The 23624-nt window shown below is 50.2% G+C and overlaps 1 protein-coding gene and 1 long non-coding RNA gene across 3 annotated transcripts; one reads left to right on the forward strand and one right to left on the reverse strand.

The window, feature by feature from the left end:
* Positions 1 to 374: 374 nt before the first annotated feature.
* On the reverse strand, positions 375 to 13583 carry LOC132427991 (uncharacterized). Its single transcript, XR_009520050.1, has 3 exons — positions 12214 to 13583; positions 2879 to 2962; positions 375 to 725 (listed from the first exon to the last, which is right to left on the reverse strand). It is a non-coding gene; the product is annotated as an uncharacterized lncRNA (long non-coding RNA).
* CDA (cytidine deaminase) lies at positions 2506 to 22827 on the forward strand. Of its 2 annotated transcripts, none has more exons than XM_060015513.1 (4): positions 2506 to 2744; positions 13590 to 13701; positions 18803 to 18860; positions 20812 to 21224. In XM_060015513.1, exons 1-4 carry the CDS (start codon positions 2591 to 2593, stop codon positions 20851 to 20853), a joined length of 366 nt encoding a protein of 121 aa, XP_059871496.1. In that variant the 5' UTR covers positions 2506 to 2590; the 3' UTR covers positions 20854 to 21224. The 2 variants fall into 2 exon arrangements, with proteins under 2 accessions (XP_059871496.1, XP_059871489.1); XM_060015506.1 differs by lacking the exon at positions 20812 to 21224 and adding an exon at positions 22324 to 22827 and having other exon boundaries at positions 2521 to 2744.
* The last annotated feature ends 797 nt before the right edge of the window (positions 22828 to 23624 follow it).

Here is a 23624-nt window from a genome sequence, read left to right on the forward strand (position 1 = left end):
GTGAAAAAATTCACCGATGGAACATAGTAGAGTCCAAAACAAGTCCCACTCACATATAGACTTAGCTATGGGGACTTCCCTGGTGGCGCAGTGGTTAAGAACCCCCCCTGCCAATGCAGGGGACACGGGTCTAGGAAGATCCCACATGCCACGGAGCAACTAAGCCCGTGCGCCTCAACTACTGAAGCCCGCGCGCCTAGAGCCCGTGCTCCACAACAAGAGAAGCCACCGCAGTGAGAAGCCCCTGCACCGCTACAAAGAGTAGCCCCTGCTCGCTGCAACTAGAGAAAGCCCGCACGCAGTAATGAAGACCCAACACAGCCAAAAATAAGTAAATAAATAAATTTATTTTTTTAAAAAAAGAGTTAGCTATGATCATGAGTAACTGTTTATTGAATGAATAAGTGAGTGAATGGTATTTGAACTCTAACATGGGGACTCTGGGTGGCTTTTCTCACTGAGCAAAGGCCTGGGGGTGGAGGTTGGCTAGGCTTTGGGGACCTTGATAATCTCCATTGTCACTCAAAACATCTTCTTCGATATTCCTATTCTTTGATCTGGGCAATTAAGTTTTCTTAATTTTATGTGAAGTGGAGATTAAAGCATGTTTAGAAAATGCCATTAATATTGTTCATCTTGGGAACTCCCTGGTGGTCCAGTGGTTGGGACTCAGAGCTTTCATAGCCGGGGCCCCAGGTTCGATCCCTGGTTGGGAAACTAAGATCCTGCAAGCCAAAAAAAAAATGTTTTTATATACATATTTATCTGTAGTTGATCTATAACTTAGCTCTAACCAAGTTTCCAGGCCTACCCTCTCCTTCTATCCAGATGACCACCCCAAGCCCCCTCTATAAGGAATTCTAGAGCTGCTGCTGGCTCTCAGGCTCCACACAGCTGGGTTTGTAATGGTCACTGTCCCCCTTTACGGCATGGGTAGGTAAAGAGCTTTGAAGGCGCCAAGGGCCATCAGTAGCCTGGAGGTCGTCCATGTCCTCTTGGTACCATGGAGCCAAGGAGTCCAGCCCCTGGCCTGGGCAGGGCTGGGCTGAGCTGAGCTGGGGTGAGTCAAGACAGGGCAGGGGACAGATGCAGGGTTGCTTAGTCAGGCCTCTTAACAGGCCTGGCAGGCCAGCAGGGCACCGTAAGTCTTTTCCCAATTGTGATGCTACTTGGCCACCAAAAGCTTTAGAATTATTCCCATGTCAAGTGGGTGCACATGGTCCCAGGACATCCTTTGCTTTCTTTCCTCGAGCCTTGGGGGAAGGGCCTTTGGGGTGCCTGGGCTGTACAGGGTTAGAAGAGGCAGGAGAGCCCTCTCGCTGCTTCCTCCACCAGCCCTGCCTCAGATCCCGGAAACTGAACTAGATGCCGAAGGTATAAATCCAGGAGGAGAGTGCGACAGAGGGGGAGGGAACCAGCTGCTTCTCTGAGGGCCAAATGTGTGGAAAGGAGGTGTGGGGAATCTGAAGGAGGGAAGGGAGGGAAGGCGAAGGGGAGACTCTACAGCTGGGTGTTTGCCTGTGTCTCCACGTGGCTGAGAGCTCCAGGCTCAGGACACAAAGATGCTACACTGCAGAGCCCAGAGATGTCAGCGTGCAGGGCATGGAGCTGCTGCTGCATTTCCCACCTCCCCTCCCTTTCCCTTTCCCCACACCACCCATTTAAGCCCTAAGAGAAGCTGCAGATTCACTCCTGTTTGCTGTGGGTCTGGGGACATTTGGATGCCTCTGGGTGCCCTAACTGGTATTCTGCCCTTCCTATGTAATCTTGGCCAGGTCACTTAATGACAAAAACCCCATTTGCATGGAGTCACAAAGGATGCTTACATCATGACGTCATGGGATCCTCCAACCATGCTCACTGTAACAAATTGTATCTCATTCAATCCTCATTACAAATGCTACATGATACTGTTAGTGCACCCATTTTACAGATGAGAAAACTGAGGCTTAGAGAGGTGGTATTAACTTCCCAAAGTCATACAGCTAATAAATGGCAGAACTGGAATTCAAACTAGGGTCTACTAAACTCCAAAGCTCGAGTTGTTCTGTAATCCTAGAATGCAGGACAGAGATGGTCACTATCCCCACTGTACTGATGAGGAAACTGCCTCAGAAAGACACGTCACCTGCCAACAGTTGTACATATGGGAAGTAGTGGAGCCAGGATGCAAACTCATTTCTTTTACCAGCAGCCCAATGTCTATTTGCCAGCAACAACAACAAAAAGTGAGGCGTCCTGAGTAGATGATCTCAGAGGTTCGCTCCAGCTGAGATCACAGTAGCACCCATCCCCTGACCCTCTCACCCATCAGTCTGTCAGCAGTGGGAGTGGTCCCCAAGGGAGAGCGTGAAGCACACGTGGACACAGTGGCATCCTTCCACACTGGGACACATACCACACCTTCTGTCCCCAAACCAAGGGGGGCTCCTCTCCCTCACCTGGCCCCGCCCAGCATCCCCAGAGGCACGCACCTGGGAGACTCTAGGCAGGGACACACCCCGGGGGAGGAGCTGCTGTCGCGGTGGGGCCCAGCCCACACTGGCTGGGAGTTCCCCTTCCACTCCTCCGCGGGCCCCAGGGGACCGACATGGCCCAGAAGAGTCCCAGCCCCGCCCTGGAGCCCGAGCACGTCCAGCGGCTGCTGCTCTCCTGCCGGGAGGCCAAGAAGTCCGCCTACTGCCCCTACAGTCGCTTCCCCGTGGGGGCCGCCCTCCTCACCGGGGACGGGAGGATCTTCTCTGGTAAGGGCGGTGCCTTGGGGGTCCCCCTTCGTGGCAGCCTGGGTGGGAGGCCAGAGGAGGACAAGAAGGAAGGGCGGAAGGAGGGGCACTCTCTCCCCTCTTCCCTGGGCCGCTCCTGTAACTCTGCCACTCACCCCTGCCCTGCCTTCTGTCCCAGACAGTGAGGATGAATATTCGGCTCAAATCCAGTGGCTTTCCGTTCTTGGAGGACTGGGAAGCTGAGGAGAGATGGGGAAGGAAGTGGGAAGGGGAAGCAGGAAAGGGATGCATAAACGCAGAGCATCTGCAGTCCCTGAGCTGGGAGGGAGAAGGTTAACACTTTCTGAGCCCTCCTCTACGTCTGGCACCCTACAAAGGCTTCCACTGCTACAGGCAAGTCCTCACCACCCACGCGCTGAGCCAGGTGTTATGCCCATTTTTTCAATGAAGAAACTGAGGTCCGGAGGTGACATGACTTGCTCAAGGTCACACAGGTTGCTGTGACCAGTGCTAGGGTCCCTCAAGCCCTGCTTTCTTCCTGTCACCTACCATCCAGGGGGATGGCTGGGGGTGAAATCGAGGAATCCAGGGGTTACTCCTTAGTGGGGTGTGGGCCTTACAGAGGGTCTTAAGGGAAAGAAGGCAGTCAGAGTTTGGGTAACCAGCCCTGAGTGCCGGCCTGGGGAGGGAGGGACAGGAATCTGAGTTGGCACTAATCTGTTCCTAAGCTCCTTTTCTTTGGTTTGTTGTTTTTATAGAAAAGCTCACTTGAACAGAAATTCAGACTTGTTTTTGCTAAGCTTAGGGACATCCTCTTTTAGGACAGTGGGGAACGGGGCGTGGAGGTGGCCGGGAAGCCGTGCCCCTCCCCCCTCCCATTCCCACAATCGCCCTGCCCCCAGGGCAGATGAGAATTGGCCCAGAGTGATAGATGGGAAGCCCCAGCCCTGCTGCCAGGAATCCCCCTTCCGCCTGCACAGCAGCTAAAGGACCGGAGGCTCACTTGTGTGCCTCTCATTGGTAACCCCACCCACACCCACACCCCCAGCATTCCCCGGGCCAGGTGTGAGCCCCTGCCTCCACCGCTGCTCAGCTGCGAGTCTGGCTGGGAGCCACACCTCCCCCGCTATAGTGGCCCCTTGATGTTCATCTTATCTCTTGTCTTTTGTGGTTCTTTCTGGTTTCACGAGTCACCTGGGTCTTAAACATCTTTCAGCACCTTGAGCGTGTGCTACCCTGTGAAAGGACCGTGACTCAACGTTATCCATCTAACCTTTCCAGTCTTTCAAGGCAGTTATTATATCGGCCCTTTGCAGAGAAGGAAACTGAGGCTCAGAGAGGTTAAACTGAGGCTCAGAGAGGTTAAATGCCCAAGATCACAAGCTGAGATGGGAACCCAGAGCTCCCCTGACTCCCAAGTTTGCTTTCCTGTGGGGAACAAAGAATCTCTGAGTGTCACGTGGAAATTCAGTCCTGGCCCGGGGGCTCAGATGAGCATTAAACATTAACCACCACCTCAAACAACGTTGCAATCCACACCAACCCCATGTCTCAGGGCCTTGAACACGCAATCAGCCATTGATTCCTTCCAGCGCTTCCATGTCCCCTCCGATGGTGTACAGAGAGGGGCCCTCCCCATCCTTGCATTGATTTGTTTATTCAACAAATATTTGCCGAGCGCCAATTACTAGGTGATGTACCAGGTGCTGGAGATACCACTGTGAGCAGAAATGACAGTCCCTGCCCCCCACGGAGGTCCCCTCCTCTTGCACAGGCCATGGCTCAAAGTGGGAGCCTCAACCAATGATTGTAGGAGAGAATGGATGAAGTGAGCAGAGGTGTGGCCTATTTAAAGGGCAGGGAAGGACCTGATGTCACCGGGAAAAGGGTTATGCGGTGGGCACTTATGGAGTTCTTATGGGATGGGGTACAGGCCCTGGAGGAGTTAAAGGCCCCTGGGTTTGCATCCTGGCATTGCTGTTTCTCAGCTGTGTGACCCTGGGCAAGACCCTTCACCCTCCTGAGTCTCAGCTTGCACATCTGTAAACCGAAGATCACAACACCGGCCTTTCAGGACGGCTGTGGACAAAGCTGGTGCTTCTGGCCTGGCGGTCCTCCCTGATTGTTGGTGCCTGGGCTGCATTAGTCATTAAAGATGTTGAATTTCACCCCCGGTCGTGAGGTTTTAAACGAGCTAATGCCTTTAAAGGAGCTGAAGTGCTTAGCACAGTTTCTGGACCCAAATAAGAATATCACGAATGGCGGCTGCTTCTACTGTTCATGGGGGGGTGGTGATGATTTGCAGGCAGATTGCGGAGCACTTCTGAAGGCCAGGTAGAGACACTGAGATTTGATGAGGTAGCAAGTAGGGAGCCGAGAAGAGTCACAGGAAAGTGGGGTTTGAGGACAATGAGGCTGGCAGGTACTCGAGGAAGACTGGGGCAGAGGAAAGAGCATCAGGGGGACAGTGTCTGTCTTACTCACTGACAACATGTTGCCCGGCCTATAGTTAAGGTTCGTTGAATGCGTGAATGAGTGGTTTGGCCTAGGACAGCGGCAGACGGGACGAAGAAGGAGGAAAGATCTGAGAGGGATTATACAGGACTAATGGACTGGGTCTAGGGTGGGCAGTATTAGAATAAAGGAAAGGAACATGGTTCTAGGATTTCCAGCCATGGAGACCAGGGAAAGGATGAGACAGAGCTGGATTGTGCTGGGGGCATGGTGGGCAGGGACCCACAGCCATATTAATAACTGCAATGGATTTAGCATTCTCTAAGCACTTCTATGAAAGATCTTTTGTAATCTCACAGCCACCACATGAGAGGAGACAATAAGTGTCACATGCATTAGTCAGAGCACTTTGAGTTGCCAATGCCAGAAACCAACCAGAACCACAATGGGCAAGGGTAGATCTTGCCTCAGGGACAGCTGGATCCAGGAACTCTAATGCCACCATGCTCTTCTTTAGCCTTCTGGATGCTGGTTTCTTTCTCTTATCCTAAAGGTGGGCTTTCTCCAGGCATCAGGGAACATGAGTGCAGGCATCTCTAGTTTACATTCTTATAGCCTTAAAAAGCAAAGAGGAAAGAACTCTTCCCCACTAGCTCGAGATGGAAAAATTCCAGGGAAGGGCTCTGATTGGTCCATCTCCAATCACATGCACATCCCTGGGCCAATCACGGTTGTCGTGATGGGGTCGCGTGATGGGGCCAGCTGATTCACACACATATTCCTTCTCAGTGCAGGGTGAGTGGGTCTATTACCACAAGAAGGACTGCGGAGGTGCCAAGCAGACCAAACCAAGAGCCAACGCACATTTCATGAATGAGATAACTGAGGGTCAGATTTATCTGCTTCCAAATTCCTTGCTTTTCCTGCTGCCCCTCGCTGCGTGAGGATATGTGGATACACAGAAGGGGGCAGAGAGAGCTGTGCTGAGGAGGGGGGACAGATGGAGGGCATTTACCAGAATCCCTGGATCTCCTTACTTAGAAGGAAAGGGAGGGTAGATGGCAGTGAGGCAGGGCTTGGAAAGGAGGGACTTTGAACAACCAGAGGAAACCTGATAGGGCATCAGGGGGTGAATTAGAGACGATTAGGAGGCAGAGAGGGCACAGCTGAACTTAGACACTGAGTTTACAACTCGTAGCCGGCCAAGTCTGCCCAGTTCTGTAACTGTCTCCAGCTGAACAAAAGACGAGCCTCCGTGGAGTTTGCACCCTCAGAGGCAGCTGGTGTTCTGTCCAATTCAAAAGCAAGTCTGAGAGCTTTGCTGTCACAATCTCATAATGATGATCTTATTTCTTCTATTACCCCTGACCCCGGCCAGGGCCCTGTGCCCCTCGCAGCTGGGCCACCAGGATGGTAGTTAATAACTACAACAATTACCTTCTGTCACTGCTGTGGGGAGAGCGAAAGAGAGAGGAGGAGCTCACCGGAGAAGAAAGAGATGCTGGGGGAAGGGGCAGTGAGGACACAGAGAGAAGAGTTAAGATGGGTCACAAGGGGGCTGGGGGGACGAAGTCAGCCTGGGGCCCCCAGCCAGCGATGGTGGATTGCCGGGTGGGAGGGCGTGGAGGAGACTCATGGAGGACCACCCTGCGGGCATCAACCAAGGGATGGGGGAGTTTCTCTCCTTCAGCTCGTGCTCTTGGGGTGGTGGTCTGTCTCTCCCTTTCCGCAGAGGGATTGCAGCACTCCATATGTTTCATTGACATTTGGCGGGGAGGCAGAGGAGCACTTTTCTGGATCACGTGTAATTAATTTGCGAGGAAAAAACCATGTTAAAAAACAAACCAAAAAAAACGTTTAAGGACATCCTCGTTAATTGCTGAATTCAGCTCTTCTTGGCTCAACCTTTAAACCTAATCCTTCATCTGTCTTCCCCCGACGAGCCCCTGATTCCCTCCCTGTGCTCCCTTTCTCCCCCAGGACCACCCTTTGGAGCTCTATATGGTCCCGCTCCATAGCGTTTGACCCAACGCAGGCTCCCAGCCCCACCCATAGCACTTCTAGGTGAGTCAGAGCAGGCTTCCCTCACCAGCTTCCTCTCCTTACAGCCCTGCCCACCCTCCACGCCTCGCTCCCGCTGTGCCCCCCACCCCAGCTTCATCCACTGGTCCTCTGCACTGTCACTCGAAAGCAGCTTATTACAAAGATGAGCTTCACTAAAATCCCTCGTCTCTATAGCTGAGTTGGAATAGGATCCATTCGTGAAACTGTGCGTTGCACTTGCAGCAGAGGCAGGAACATGGAGAGAGTGGAGTATTTCTTCAAGCACGCGAACGTGACAGTTCTCTAGTCCAGTGATTCCCACGTGTGGTCCCAGACCCACAGCCTCAGCACCTCCTGGGAACTTGTTAGAAGTGCTAGTTAACGGGCTCCAACCCAGAACCACTAAAGCAGGAGCTCCAGGGGTGGAGCTGAGAAATCTTTAAGAAGCCCTCCAGAAGGTGCCGAGGCCCACTTGCTTGAGCGTGATGAACCCCCGCTCGAATCTTAAGATCCCTCGGAGGCAGAGCGGACGCAGAGAGGGGGACGTGCTCTCCGGCAGTGCTCTCTTCTCTGGGGGACTGGGTCCCAGTCACCTCCTCGTGAATTTCTTCCCTGGCTGATGTCTCGATGACATCCGACTCCAGCCCTGCCTTAAGCAACAAACCTCCTCAGAACATGGCCTCACTGAAATGCCACAGAGAAAGACACTTCTTTGTATCTGTCATGCCAGGATGTGAGTTGACTCCCTGACCCCCACCTCAGATTTACGCTCTGTAAAATGGGGTTAGAATAGGATCCGCCTTACAGAGTTGTTAAAAAGGTTAACAACAGAATGCAGATGAAGTGTTCCCTGAGTGCCTGGCAGATAAAAGGAGAGCAATAAAAGAAAAGATTAAAACAAAGCAATGAGTAATAACAGCACTATCATCATAGTGTTATTTCTGGTCCAATCTTATAATTATGGATTTCTAACTTGGTGCCGTCCCAGCCCGTCTCTCCTGTGTGTTTCAGAGTCAGTGAAGGGAACGCAGGGAATGGAGTTGGTTTGCCTGTATAGATGACGTTTTGTGCCCTGGGCTTTAGGGAAGCAAAACAAAATTGTCTGGCCTTTCAGGATCAACAGTTTATGGGTTTCCTTCCTCCCTTCCTCCTCCTCTTTTTTTCTGTTTTTTTAGAAGCGAGACTTGGAAATTACACTTGAATTTGCTAGAGGCCCCACATACAGTTATTCCTTTGTATCTCAGAGATTTAGCACTAAAGGGGGAAATTCCACTCTTTCGATAATAAGTAACTGAGAGCCTCGCTGGCCTCACTGTTTTAGGCCCTGGGCACACTGGCTGTTCCAGGCCCTGGGCATACAGCAATGTACAATATAGACAAAGTCCCTGCCCTCAGGAATTTTTACTTGGGGGATAGTGGGGGAATTAGATATTAAAGACATTCATTTCAGGAAAGTGTGAAGTGTTAAAACAGGATAAATGGATTAAGAGGGTGGGAGGTGAGGGGGGAGGAAACAATTTTAGATAGAGTGATCAGGGAAGGCTTCTCCAAGGAGATGACGTTTGAGCAGAGACCTGGGTAGAGTGAGCCATGTGCTTATAGGGGGAGGAGAGTTCCAGGCAGTTAGAACAGCCGGTGCAAAGGCCCTGTGGCAGGTATATACTTGGGGAACAGCTGGATAGCAAAAGGAGTTGAGGTCCAGGAGGTAGGCAGGTTGGCACCAGAGTACGAGGGCCTTGTAGTCATGGAAAGAATTTCAAAGTTGCCTGAAGAACAGAGACAGGGCCACTGTGACACCTTGTCTGGAAGGAACAGAAGCTCAGTCATACAGGCCTTCCACCACCAAAGCCTTGACTTTCATGCAATTAAGAACAGCAGCTCCAGGACTTCCCTGGTGGCGCAGTGGTTGAGAGTCCGCCTGCCGATGCAGGGGACACGGGTTCGTGCCCCGGTCCGGGAAGATCCCACATGCCGCAGAGTGGCTGGGCCCGTGAGCCATGGCCACTGAGCCTGCGTGTCCGGAGCCTGCGCTCCACAATGGGAGAGGCCACAACAGTGAGAGGCCCGCGAACCACAAAAAAAAAAAAAACCCAGCAGCTCCAGCTGCTGAACACGTACTCTGTGCCAGGCTTTGTGCTCATTGCTTTACACGCGCGATCTCAACTCATTCTCGCTAGAGGCCTGCGAGGAAGGTGCTGTCATCTTCATTTTACAGATGAGCACCCTGAGCCTCAAGGAGGTTCAGTCCGTTTCCCAAATTCTCAGAGCCAGGAGGGCAAAGGGTCCCAGGGCAGAACAAAACCTACCGGATCTTTCTACAAAAGTCTATTTGAACAGTAGGGTATGTGAGGGCACTCCCTTCTAGAACAAACTCTCCCTCTCCTTAAGTGGCCCGTTGAAGTTTTTACACACAGTGAAGGAAGAGTTTTCTACATGAGGTCACTGTGAACTTCCAAAGCAGACACAGGCAATCATCCTGAGAGGCCGGGCCCTTTGCAGTCCGGCCATTTGTTTTAACATCACATCAGCAAAACCCAAGATTTATGTGAGTCACGTCTAATGGGAAAAGTGTCCCTGAGGCAGGGATGAGGCAGGGGTGGGAGGGTTGCTAGACGGGAAGTGGAGCGGGGATCAGCTCTTCTGCTTCTGGGAGAGGCAGAAGTCAAATGCAGCAAGGTCACAGGTTGGCAAAGGTGGGAGGGGCAGGCAGGTCTGAGCAGGCAAGGGTATGTTTAAAGGAAGCCATTTCCAGCAGGCATCAGGAACCTGTCTGGGGATACTGGGTAGGGAGCAAGAAAGACTCATTCATTTATTCATTTAACTTTCACTGACCTAGCAGAGAGCCTGAGCATTTAGGGGCCACTTACCCAGGCTACAGTAACTCACATGTGAATATGAACAAATGCTTTGCCAAAGTAGGCAGTCGATGAATATCAACCACTCCTTCCATGGTTGCAGCTCCCTGATGGCTCCCTGTCCTGTATCCCAACTGTATTAACTGATTTCTGCAGGGTTGCAAATGATAGGAATACTATTTTTTTAAACTATTTTAGGCAAAAGGAGGGTGCATTGGTTCCTATAACTAAATGGTGGCAGAGCTGGAGTGTTTCTGGGCTTCAAGGGCAGCTGGCATCAGGAGGCCGGACTCTTTTCCCACCATCTCTCATCTGAGTGTCCATTTCATTGCCTCCTATTGGTGTTCTCCATAAAGAAGGGAAACTAGCTGGGCCCAGGCCCAGCTCCTGGTGTTAGAGAGGGACGGATGGTCCCTCATGGAGGAGAACTCTGATTGGCCTAGTGTGGGTCAGGTGCTCAACTCTGATTGGCCCAGTGTGCGTCAGGTTTCACCCAACACTTCCACTCACATCCCATTGGCTAACCCTATAGGACTACCCCAAGCTTCTAGGGGGGCTGGGAAACATGGTCTCCAGCTGGGTCGACATGTGCCCAACTGATCTCCAATGGATTCTATTGAGAGTGTGAACACTGGGAACAATTAGTCTTGGCCACAAGACCCCCTGTGGCCTGTAAGTATCCGTACATCTTTCTTCCCACACGTAGGACCCACTTATAAACTTTCTGAGGGTGACAACCCAACGTCCACCCAGTCACTGCATCCCGCTCTAAAAGCAGGATCCCTTGGTGGTGCACAGCCCACCTTCTCAGGTCGGGTGTGGCCTTGCTAATCCAGTGGCCTGAAAACTAAAAAATAATCATCTGCCTCCCACTTCACACCCACACTGGCCATACACGATGTGGAGCAGGAAAGGCTAACAGTCATCAAATCTCCCATTAGGAAGACAGAACACCTGTTGGCCACCAGTCCGTGCAGTTATCAGACCTGCTGGGCAAGAAGTGTGAAAACTCCCTGCCCCGGGGTACACCTTGCCTCCCCTTTCTGCCCTGGGGGTGACCCCCTTGTCCACTGCCCAGTGGGGCCCCTGGCTTTGCCCTCTGGGAGCTTCTTCCTCGACCTTATCCTCCTCAGCCTTACCTCTGAAGTGGGTGTCAGAGAGAATGCTCTCCTTGGGGGCACACAGCTCTCTCAACTTACTGCTGATGGTGGAGTCTTGGGGGCCCCAGATTTCTTTAGGAATGGAACAATCCCAGGCTTTTGTAGGCCAGACTTTTGGTTTCTCTGGCTTTCCAAATCTATCAAAAACTTAGAAACCTTCTGGTCTGTTTGCTTCCACTTTCATACAGGAGTAGCACACCCGAAGAATCCTTTCTGTGCAATAGTTCTTAAGCCCGCCAACTCCCTTTTTTACTAACTGGCTTCCCTGCCCAGCCCAGCCCTGCTGCCTCATTTTAATGGTGGCTACCTTGAGGCACCTGAAACAATGACTGGGTGGAAATGACAGCCTGAATCAGATCTTTGCCACAGGGCTGATTCACATTGCTAGGTAGAAAAGTCCTAAGAGTGTGTACCATGGTTTGCCTTCCAGGTTATTGCAGGGTGGGGTTTTACCAAATAACCTGCCGCAGAGTAGCGAGGACCGTCAGCTTTCCATCTTGCCACATCTGTATTTTCTTTCACATTATTGCCCAACTGCTAAGTCAAGACCACATATTTTTGATTTTTCGTTTTTTTTTTTTTTTTTTTTGGTCAAAGCTACATCTTATTTTTAGCACACATTTCTGTTTTGGTTAGATACAGGTTAAATTACTGTAACAAAAATATCCCAAGGGCTTCCCCGGTGGCACAGTGGTTGAGAATCTGCCTGCCAATGCAGGGGACACGGGTTCGAGCCCTGGTCTGGGAAGATCCCACATGCCGCGGAGCAACTAGCCCCGTGAGCCACAATTACTGAGCCTGTGCGTCTGGAGCCTGTGCTCCGCAACAAGAGAGGCCGCATTAGTGAGAGGCCCACGCACCGCAATGAGTGGCCCCCGCTTGCCGCAACTAGAGACAGCCCTCGCACAGAAACGAAGAGCCAACACAGCCATAAATAAATAAATAAATAAAAATATCCCCAAATACAATGACTCATACCTGACAGAATTCTCTTTTTCTCTCACATGATGATTCAGAGTAGGCAGCTGGTCCAGGGCAAGTAGGCAACTCAGCTCTGTTCCAGGAGTTGGCCAGGGTCCCAGGTTCCTTCTGTGCTGTTGCTTCTCCATCCCTGTGAATATAAAGCACGTGGTCAAAGCCGTCCCGCCCCCACCCAGCCTATGGAGGGGAAAAGAAAGGAAGTAAAGGGCAAGCAGTCTCTTTACAAAAGAAGTGATCCAGAAGTTTCCTACCTCACTTTGGGCCACATCCCATTAGCCAAAACTTAGTCACATGGCCGTACTCTGCTGCAAGGGAGGCTGGGAAATATAGTCTCTGCGTGGCCATGTGATCAGCCGTATGGGAATGGGAATCACTTGTATTTCTTAAAGGAAGAAGGAGAAAATGAATACTGGGGAACAATGAATATCCTGCCTCAGGGAGAAGGCAAGCTATGAAGAGTGACATACTGAATATGACAGCCTGATGGTCAGGGGAAAGCCCAGCTCCTGTGGCCATTGGTTCATGGCCTCACCTCCCTGAAAATGCAGAGTCTGTTAGTCAGCCAATCTGGCTATGCCAGTGCTTTGTCACCTGGGAGCAGCCCTTGCCCATTGCCCCCAGGAACACTCCAGAGAACACCCCTGGGGTGGAATCCCTTTGTGCAATCACAAACATCTTTTGCAAAGCTTGAGAGCTTTTGTTCGTTAGTTTGTTGGTTTTGACAGTTTTGTTTTGCAATACAACTCACAGAGAACCCTGGTTGAACTCTGACGGCTGGTATCCACACCAAAACTTTTGGAGACTTCCCTGGCCGTCGGGCCAGTGGTTAAGACTCCACGCTTCCACTGCAGGGGCCACAAGTTCAGTCCCTGGTCGGGGAATCACGATCCCACATGCCGTGCCACGCTGCATGGCCAAAAATTATTTTTTAAAAAAAATTGTTTTACTCAGGTGCAATCTTTGAATCAGGATCACCACCGCACCCCACCCTGTGGCTTCTGTCTCTGAGACCCAGGGTGGGGGGCTCTGCTCATCTTCTTAAGCCTTGGCATCTCCCTTGGCCCTGACCTGACCTCTGATGGGGAGATGAGGCTGAGTTAATCTGCCCTGTGATGCTGTCGCTGCTTCCAGGCTGTGCTTCGAAACGCAGGCATCAGATAAGTGATGAGAGTGGGAGGTTCTTGGGAAAAACCACTGCACCAGTGGGTCACGGAGTCTCCCAACGCTTCTGGTCAAGTTGCCCTCTCCTTGCCCGCACCTTGTTCCTAGTAGCGGGTCCCTCCCAGCACTGGAATGGGGTAAGCCTCTTACTCTACACATGCAACAGGAAGTGGCTCTGCTGCAAATAGCACTGGTCTCTCCTCTCTTCTCAGGGTGCAACATAGAAAATGCCTGCTACCCACTGGGCGTCTGTGCTGAACGAACCGCCATCCAGAAGGCCATCTCAGAAGGGTACAAAGAGTTCAGGGCAATCGCTATCTCCAGGTGAGTGGGAAAGGCTGCTCACAGCAATATTCATTCATCTATTCAGCCAACATCCACCACACACCAGTTATTCATCCATTCATTCATTCGTCTAACATGCGTTTATGCTGCGCTTCCTATGGTGTGGGGCACTGTAGGGCTGGGCTGAGTGCTGAGGGTAGAAGATAAATAAGAAATGGACTCTGCCCTTGGTGAGCCTGAAGAGCAGGTAAACAAGCAAGACAACTCTAAGACAAAGGCAGGCGCGCTCTTGTTCTAATAACAGCGCAAAACACAACAGAATCCCTGTAAGATACAATAGGAAGGCAGCATAGAAACAAAGCTAGAGGGACCTAAAAATCACCTGGTATAGACTTGCCTGGCCACTATACCCATTTTACAGTTGAAGAAACTGAGACCCAGAGATGATGAGCAACCTTCCTAGGAATTAGTGGCGAAGCCGAGACAGATACATATCTAGAGTCTGACTCCAGGGCTCGTTCCACTGTGCCATGCTGTGCCAGGAAAGGAAACCTTCTTCCCTGCTCTCCTTGAGCTGATACTGAGATCCGTCCTTCACTGTGCCAGCTCCTTCACTTGGCATCAATCACCTCTAGGTGCAAGAACCAGGATAAAAGGACAAGCTGGTGGGGTGACACCCAGGCAAACCCAGGCTATGGTCTAAACTGATGAGATTCCAGCCCAGGTTCTGGCTGAACAAGAGCACTTATTAACTCTCTCTCCAGGTCCCAGGCATAATTATCCAAGCTCCCACGTGTGTGCCCTCAAAGGGAATTCGTTGAGTTCTTACTGGCCCTGGACCCAGACTCAGTGGCTTCAGGATTCAAAGCATGTGAATGGGCTCTTTTATTTATTTGGTCCCCATTATGCTTCTGATTTAATGACGAATTGCTTCTCTGTGTACTGTTGCATTGTCTATGAGAGAGAGTTCTCGTAGCAAGATAACGGTGCAAGGAAAATAACTTGGGAAGTTTTGAATCCACCCGGAAAGAGACTGCAAGGCTGACCAAGTGTCGGTCTTTAGGGACATCCGGGTGCATGGGTCATGGACTAGGTGTGAATGATCTCTTCACTGTGGTGGAGATGCAGGACCTTTCTGGCGGAAATGTAGGGGCTGAGAGCAAGGCCTATGGCGTCTGTGTGACAGAAACCAGCCCCCATTTCTTTTTAATTTTTTTTAAATATTTATTTATTTATGTGTTTTTATTTGGTTGAGCCAGGTCTTAGTTGTGGCAGGCGGGCCCCTTAGTTGCAGCGTGCGAACTCTTAGTTGTGGCATGTGTGTGGGATCTAGTTCCCTGACCAGGGATCGAACCCAGGCCCCCTGCATTGAGAGAGTGGAGTCTTAACCATTGTGACACCAGGGAAGTCCCCCCATTTCTTCTATAAGATCCTAAATTTGGCCTCATTCTGGCCCCCAAGGTGGTCCACATTATTGAAGGTTTTCTTCCCTGAGTAACGGAAGTCAAGGATGCACTTCTGGAGAAGGGCCCCAGCTTCCAAGAGCTCTCCCTGTGACCAACGTCTGTCCTGGCTTCCCTCTGGCTTTGGGAGGAATAGATGAGGCCGCCCTGGGAACATTTTGTGCGGACGAACAGAGATCAGGATGTGAATTACACTTTATAAAAAGAGGGTGGGGGTAACTCAATTTCAAACCTGATCCAAGAAAATAATGATATTCTGGGGAAAAGTCAACAAAAGGATAATGGCAAGGTGGCCCTGCTCTGTTTAGAATGTTCCGGATGAAATGCTTTTTCTCTTGGTCATTATCTACTCTTAAAAAGCATGACTGAGTTTCGTTAGTGATGATTAGCAAATGTCCTTGTTTACACAAAAAACGCATTTTTCCAGCACCCAACAGCTCCTCTCCAGGTACTCTGCCTGCGCCAGCATTCCCGAGCCAGAAAAGCAGTCATTACTGCACTAATGATTTGTTAAATTGAGAGTGTGGATTTAGAGGGTGAATGCGAGGCGCCAGCTCCCTTGTTAACGATGATGAGTGTGAATCGTCTCAGAGAGCCCCCTCGAGATCTGTAAAGTGGAAAGTGCTCAGCTCGGGTGGGATTTTGCTGACAGAGAGAGAAGCTTGCCCCACTGGGGTCCTAGCTGTCATCATCAAAGTCGATAGGTTTCCAGCCTGTCAAGTCTGATAAGCTGGCCTCAGTGTGTGACTAAGGTCAGCACAAACCACAGGAAACTGTCAACACCCGGCACAAGGTGGAAGAGGCAAAGGGCAGCGGAGAGGGAGAAAGGGAAAGGGAGGAGAAAAGGTCCCCGTGCACCCAGGACCTTCTGGGATGCTTCTCCCAAGCTTTTCATTCTTTCTCTTGGCTGGAACGTTGAGTAATGCTTAGGAGGCCAGGCTCCCGGGTTAACGAGACCTGGTTTCAAATCCTTCTCCACTACTGACCTTGGGCACATTGCTTCAACAATCTGAGGCCAGCTCTTCTGTAAAGTGGAGAGTGATGCCTACCCATTGGGCTGTTGGGAGGACTCGGGGTGTGCAATAAATTAAAACTATTGTTTTAACATTATCATTATTACTTCTGCAAGCTGCAGAACTACCAAAGGCAGAGTAGACAGATCCTGGGTTCAAATCCTGGTTACCAGCTCTGTGACCTTGGGCAGGTCACTTCACCTTTCATGACCTTTAACACGTAGATGGTAAGAGTACCTACATAGCTCCTGTCTTATAAGGTTATAAGGGGTTAAATGAGTTAATATACATATGGCCCTTAGCACAGTGCCTGGCCCAGAGAAGTGCAGTGTAAGTGTAATTATTATTGGGCTGTCTGCCAGGATGTACCATCTTGTGACTTTTGGTGGTTGAACCTGAGACCAAATCCAACATTCCAGTCGAATGCATGTTCATACCCCACCTTGAAAACCCCAATGCAGGTCACCCTCTCCAAGGGGCTGTCCCTTGGGCAGTTAGCCATGCATGTCACAAGATTGGGAAAGGAAATGGTGAGCTTGGTAGGGGCCAGATCATACAGGGCCTTCTAGGCCATGGAAGGGAGGCTGAATTTCACTTAGAACACCTCTCCCGTAACCCTAACCACAGTCTGCCTGTAGTTATGACATTGGCACACAGATTTTATCTCCCTTCCAGATGGCAAGGTCCTTGAAGTCAGGGATTCTCTGATTGGTCTTTGTTGCTCCCTCCCATGCTTGCCTATCATAGAGCAAACTCTGAGCCAACATGTGTGCAATGAAATAAAAAATAACAGAGTCCAGCCTCCAAAGAGCTTATGAGAGGCTCTGGCTGCAACATCGGTCACCTGGAAACCAGATGGGTTAATCTGGCTCAGGGTGCATCCTGGGCAGGGGTCCCCACCCTCTCACGTTCCCATGGGATCACTCTGAAGCTGAGAGTGTGTTCAGAGAGGACCCACCTTTCCATGAGCAGAAGCTTCCTTTGACTGGACCTCCACATGTAAAAGGGAGTTGTCGTGGGGATTAAATAAAACAGCACCCCTCCACTCTCTCTCCCCTCAGCTGCTTTATTCAATGCATAGCATCTGTCTCTGTCTCCACTTGATACATGATTGACTGGTTGGTTGATTGGTTGGTTGGTTATCTGGCTCATCTCACTAGTCAAAAGCTCCTGAGAACGGTGAATTTTGCCTGGTTTGTTCACTGCTGTATCCCCAGCACTGACAGTGCCTGGCACATAGTAGGTGCTCAATAAATAAACGTCCGTCGATTAACATGTGATAATGACTATAAAGTACTTCGGAGGATGCCTGGCACATTCTAGGCACCTATTAAACAATATGATAATTATTGTTAATACACAATAAGGCAAATTAATTATACAATAGTACATAAAGCACACAGTATGTAATAAAACTGTATATGACAAGGTACTAAAATTATGACAGAGCTTATATATGTGAAGGAAGAGTGCCAGTGATTAGCAGAGGCGATAACAGTGTGTGTATAGCATTCTAAAGTTTACCAAGGCCTTTGCACACCTGATCTCATTTTATCTTCTAAGCATTCCTACAAAGTGGATGACATTATTCCCCACATTTTATAGGCAAAGAAATGACCCTTGCATGGGTTAAAATGACTTGGTCAAAGTCACATGTAGTTAGCAAAAGGAAGAACTGATCGAGAACCAAATTTTAAGTCCTGTAATCGTCCAGACGTATCACAGAGCTGTGGGTCTCAGAAGAGCAAGGGTGATGGTGGCCACCGGCTTAACCTCTGGTGCTTCATCAGGCTTGGAGGCTCTTACAGTTTACTCTTTCTTTAAACACCATCCTTTGTCCTGCTCAGGGCTGGAGGACTGCCTTCAGTTGCCTTCACTCTCAGAGACAACCCCTTGGCTGTAGGCTTCTCTTCTCTGACTTTCTCCGATACAGGGAACCCAGTTTTCTCATTGACTCACATATGTCTCAGGGCCTTTGCACATACTACATCCCTTGCCTGCAACACAGAAAACCCCAGAGCTTCAGAGTAGCACTCTGTTACTTCATCTCACTGAATATATGTTCTTGAAGGTAAAAGGGTCATTCTGACACTCAGGTTATACTGAGAATTAAATGAAATAATGTCTATCGAGTGCCTGGTAGAGAGCTTGGGGCAGAGCAGGTGCTCACTAATGGTGACGTATGGACTCTACACTTCCTCCAAGGACCGGGCCAAATGCCACCTCCACCATAAAATATTCTCTCTCCCTCCCTAGTCAGGGAGGGTCTCCTAGTTACCATGCATTCTTACTGCATTTTGTTTGAAATGATAACTCATCTAGTTTTCTATGTCACCCACTGGGCTGAGCAGTCTCCTGAAGGCCAGAGACAAATTCTCCTTAACCTTTGTGTCCCTGTGGCGTTGGTGAGAGTAAGTGCTCACTAAACGTTTACTGAACTCACTGATGAAAGTAATGGTCCTGCCTGTGGCCTTGCCTCTTGCAAGTGCGGAAAGCTCTGTGTGCTTCTTCTCAGCCTCTAGGACGCAGCACACCTGTGAGCCAGGAACTGCCTGGTGGGATTTGACTTAATCTGGAGGAGGGCAGGACTTGGGGCCTGAATTTTAGCAATTGTCCTCTGGCCTCCGAAGAGACTGATCTGTGTTTGATTCTCTGCTTCCGCAGTGACTTGCAAGATGATTTTATCTCCCCATGTGGGGCCTGCCGGCAGGTCATGAGAGAGGTAAGCAGCTTCCCTTTCTTTCTGGAACGGATGCCTCCCTGCTCTTCCCCAGGCCTTGGGAGCTGAGCCAAGCTGCCAGCGAGGAGACACAGCAACTGTCCTGTTTGCTGAGTTGGCTGATTCCTAAGGCCTTCCCAAGCTTGCGTGAATCACTGGAAATTATTCTTTCATTCAACAAATACTTACTGAGTGTCTGCTCTGTGCTGGGCGTTGACCTTGCTCTGAGGAGACAGCAGTGAAAAGACAGGCCAGGCCCGGCACTCACAGACTTTATAGTCTAGTGCAGGAGACAGACAAACAAGGAGCAAAATAAATCAACAGTAGAGTTTCTGAGAGGGATGAGGGCTACAGAGAAAAGAATGCAGAAAAAAGGAGTCGAGAGTGACAGAAGGGGCAGCTGAGTCTAGGTCAGTGTCAGAGCAGCAAACTACAGCCCAGGGGCAAATCCAGACTGCTGCTTGTCATTGTAAATAAAGTTTTATTGGCACGCAGGCACGCCCACTCACTCACACGTTGTCTCTGGCTGCTTTGGTCCTACCACAGGAGAGATGAGGAGTTACAACATGGACCTTATGGCCCGCAAGGCCTAAACTGTTGACTACCTGGCCCTTTATGGAAAAAAGTTTGCCAACCCCCTGCTTTAGATGGCCAGGAAGGGCCTCTCTTGGAAGACGGCATTTGAGCAGAGATATAAATAATGAGAAAAGATGAGGCAGACCAAGGCCTAGAGATTTCCAGGCAGAGGAAGCAGCAAGTTTAACGCCCATATACTTGGTGAGTTGGATGAGTCGTATGAAGGACAAAGAGGCTAGAACACGGGGGCAGGGGTTGGGGTGCGTGGTGATAGGAGGTGAAGTCAGAGGGGTGGGCAGGGGCCAATCACGCAGTAGGCTGTGAATGGAGGGTATGTTTTATTCCAAGAATAAAGAGAACTGAATCATACACTTAAAAATGGTTAAAATGATTTTATGACATTGAAACAAAAGTTGGGGGAAGAAAAGAATAAAGGGAATTCACTGGTTGTTTTTAAGAGGGAACTTAAAGGATCTGATGTACTTTTTACAAAGATCTTCTTGGTGGAAGACTTCAGTTTCTTCAATCCTAAAAACAAAGGGGTGGATCTGGCCGTGGCTTCTGAATCTGGGCTCAGTGAAGTCTTTGATGTGTAAACGTACGTTGGGGGAGGGGGGATGCCCGTGGCTTTGGTGGACTCACAAAGGGGCCTGTGTCCTCCAGAGTCCCCAGAGGCTAAAGTCACCAGTTTAAAGAATCCCCACGCCCTTGGGCTCTGATGTGACGTCATTGGCCCCTGTAAATACAGCATCTCATTTAATCTCCACCCCCCCCACCTGGAGAGACGTGTGGGTCATTACCCCCATTTCTCGGAGAAGTGAAATGACCTGCTGAAGGACATGCAGCCGGTCAGTGGCGAGCTGGCATTCACCGCAGTTCAGGCTGACTGCAAAGCCCACGCTCCCCGCGGAAGCCTCCCTGCCTTTACGGTCCTATAAATGGAACAAATTATTTTCGGCCCCAGTGGAGATATAATGATGCTTTGCAGCATAGGACCTGCTTATTCCGTGGGGGCTTCTGCTCTGGGAACTGTCTGAAATGGGGGGAAGTGGGGCTTCCTTCAGTTTTGCTTCTGTGCCTTGGGGGTTTCAAAGCATCTCTCGAACATGCAAATATCTCCGTCCTCCTTCTGCTTCTTGCCAGGACTGCAAATCAGGCACAATTAGCAGAACTGATGTCCCAAATCCAGATGAAAAATGCCACCACGAAGGCACTGAATTCACAGTAGGCACTTCATCTCCTGTTAGAGGGGCACAAACGGCTGCCCAGCACCATGGCATGTCCAAGGCCACATAAGGAAAGCACACCAGAATGCCAGCTCCCTGACTCCCGAGGCCCCGCCTCAGTCTAATTGCTCATTGCTGTTTTCTCCAAACAGATTAGATGCTGGCAGACGAGAGAAGGGGAATGGAAAAGCTGAAGGAGGGAGAGGCAAAGCTGAAACCAAGATGCAAATAATAAGAGCTGAAGCTTGGGGGCCAGGGGCCTGGTGGTGCTTAAACTCACCTCCACTCAATTCACACCCATACCCTCAGGCAGAGCCCGCCAAGCAGAAAAATTTCCTTCCTTAAAACATTAATTTTAAAAAGCCAGAAAAAGGAAAGAAATTGGGTCATTTGTAGAGACACGGATGGATCTAGAGACTGTCATAGAGTGAAGGAAGTCAGAAAGAGAAAAACAAATATCGTATATTAACGCATATATGTGGAACCTAGAAATATGGTACAGAGGAACCGGTTTGCAGGGCAGAAATAGAGACACAGATGTAGAGAACAAACGTATGGACACCAAGGGGGGAAAGTGGCGGGGGTGGTTGGGGTGGGGGGGATGAATTGGGAGATTGGGACTGGCATGTATACACTAATATGTATAAAATGGATAACTAATAAGAACCTGCTGTATAAAAAATAAATAAAATTAAACTTTAAAAAGATAGTAATAAAGTAAAATAAAATAAAAAGCCAGAGACGGATTGTGCCTGGTAATAAGTTGGTGATTCAGACTGAAGCGTGAACAGCAGACGGCAAAGCTGAGCGGTCACTAGGAAGCACGGGTCATCAGTAGGAATGGCTTCCATTGATGGAGTATTTACTATGCGCCAGACACTGCTTGCAGGCACCTCCAGGACTCAGCACTGGCCAGGCAGAGCCTCGGGCTGTTGACTCCAACTCCAGGACTCTCTCCATTACACCACAGCTGATTTAACTCTCCACCTAGGACACCTATCTTCCTGCCTAATAAGTCTTTTGTCTCTAAAACCACTTCACAGATCAAGACACACAGAGACCCAAAGAGTTTGATCATTTGCCCCACATCACACAGCCAGCATGTAAGAGAAAGATGGGGACAGAGATTTGGGCTAAAACTCTGCTTTCCTGACGTTACCCTGCAAAACCTCAGTTTCCTCATCAGTAAAATGGGGATACTATCCCCTTCCCTCAAAGGGTAGATGGCGAAATCCTGCATGTTCCATGTCGGGTGTGTGATGAGGCAGGCATGCCACCTCTCCTGGCTGTCAGGACTTACGGAGAGTCTCTAAGGGAAGCAGATATTAGTTGTTCTTTTTCACAGCAGGAGGGGATCTGGCCCCAGCGGTTAGATATTGTTCTTGTAAAGCCCTGGGTGAGTCCTTAATCAGAGAACGGAGCATTGATCGCCCATTAGCAACGTGCAAGCACTGTGCTAACTGCTTAATGTGCCATCTTTCATGGGCTCCTCCCTCTATGCACCAGGTATGTTTATTGTCATTCCCATTTTACAGGTGAGAACACCGAGGTACAGAGACGCATGTTAGACAGTAAGAGGTAGAGCCAGATTCAAACCCAGGTCAGCCCTCAGCCCTCACCCCTTGGCCACACTGCTTCCCTCACACTGGCTTTGTCTCTTCCAGTTTGGCACTGACTGGGCTGTCTACATGACCAAGCCGGATGGCACGTACGTTGTCAGGACAGTCCAGGAGCTGCTGCCTGCCTCCTTTGGGCCCGAGGACCTGCAGAAGATCCAGTGAGGGACGGGGAACACCCACCGCCTGGGAGACCCTGGGTTCCCACACGTGCTTAAGGGGACAGCCACCCAGAGATCTTCATGAAGATGTACTCACAGACCTGGGGACGCCTGCCTAGTGGTCCCCAACCCCACAGGCGCTGGGCAGAGATGACTTTTCCAAATTACACTCAAGCACTGGGGTTTCTACTGAAGTGATACAGGGTTTCCCTCCAGCCTGGGCCTACAGCCCCTCCTTGCAACCCTCCTGGTCCTCCCTAGGACTCAGAGCCCCCCCGTCCCTCTCTTCCGTCCTGCCAAGTCTGTGCTATCCTGCTTGGTTCTATCCTATCTGAGGTTCTATCCTGCTCTGAGCGACTTCTCTAATTATAAACATTACAGAACATACTGATTCGGGAGAGCACGTTTTGTTGTCTCAATCCTTGCTGTAGCTCTTAGGAGGGGCAGGGTGATTCGTCTTTATAGAAAGACCTGGATTCTTTCTTCTGGGAGAGGAAACAGGCACCTTGGACCTGTGTAGCTGGTGTGGAGAGTTTTTGGGCTTCCTGCCCCTGCCTTCTCCAGATGGGAGGCCGCTGGGCTGGATCTTACTGCCAACGGCCGTTCCTAAAGTCGTTCTGGGCTCAGTTAGACCCGGGCACTGGATGCTGTCACCCCCACGTATAAAGGAGGAGGCATGAGTTTGTCTAGACAGCAGAGCAAATGTCTCTATGAGGACCTACTCTGTGTCAAGTACTTTTGTGTGGATTATTTTGTATTTAAAGTACTTGACAACTCGGCGAAGTAGCTATCTCCCCCTTCTTACAGATGAGGGCCCTGGTTGAGTAACTTGCTTTAGGACTGCAGCAAAATTCAAACCAGAATCCAGGTCCTGTAACTCCCACTATGGTCTAGAAACAGTGCCTGCTCCTCGCCACGCGCTGGGATGTGGCAGATCTGGAGTTGGAACCAGGTCTGTCTGACTCTGAATGTTTTTCCCATTCTCCCACAGCTGATGTCTGGCTGCCCTTATTTACTGAGTCTCTTTTATATGCCAAATACTGCAGAGGGAAAGATGTATAAGAAACAGTCTCTGCCCTTGAGAAACTTGCCGTCTGATGGGGAGAGAGAGGTGTAAACAGGACTAATGCAGAGAAATACACACTGTGGTCCAGGCGGGTACCAAGTGCAGGGTGGGCATAGTTGCGG

Source organism: Delphinus delphis, chromosome 1 (assembly GCF_949987515.2).
Source record: "Delphinus delphis chromosome 1, mDelDel1.2, whole genome shotgun sequence".
NCBI classification, from domain to species: domain Eukaryota; kingdom Metazoa; phylum Chordata; class Mammalia; order Artiodactyla; family Delphinidae; genus Delphinus; species Delphinus delphis.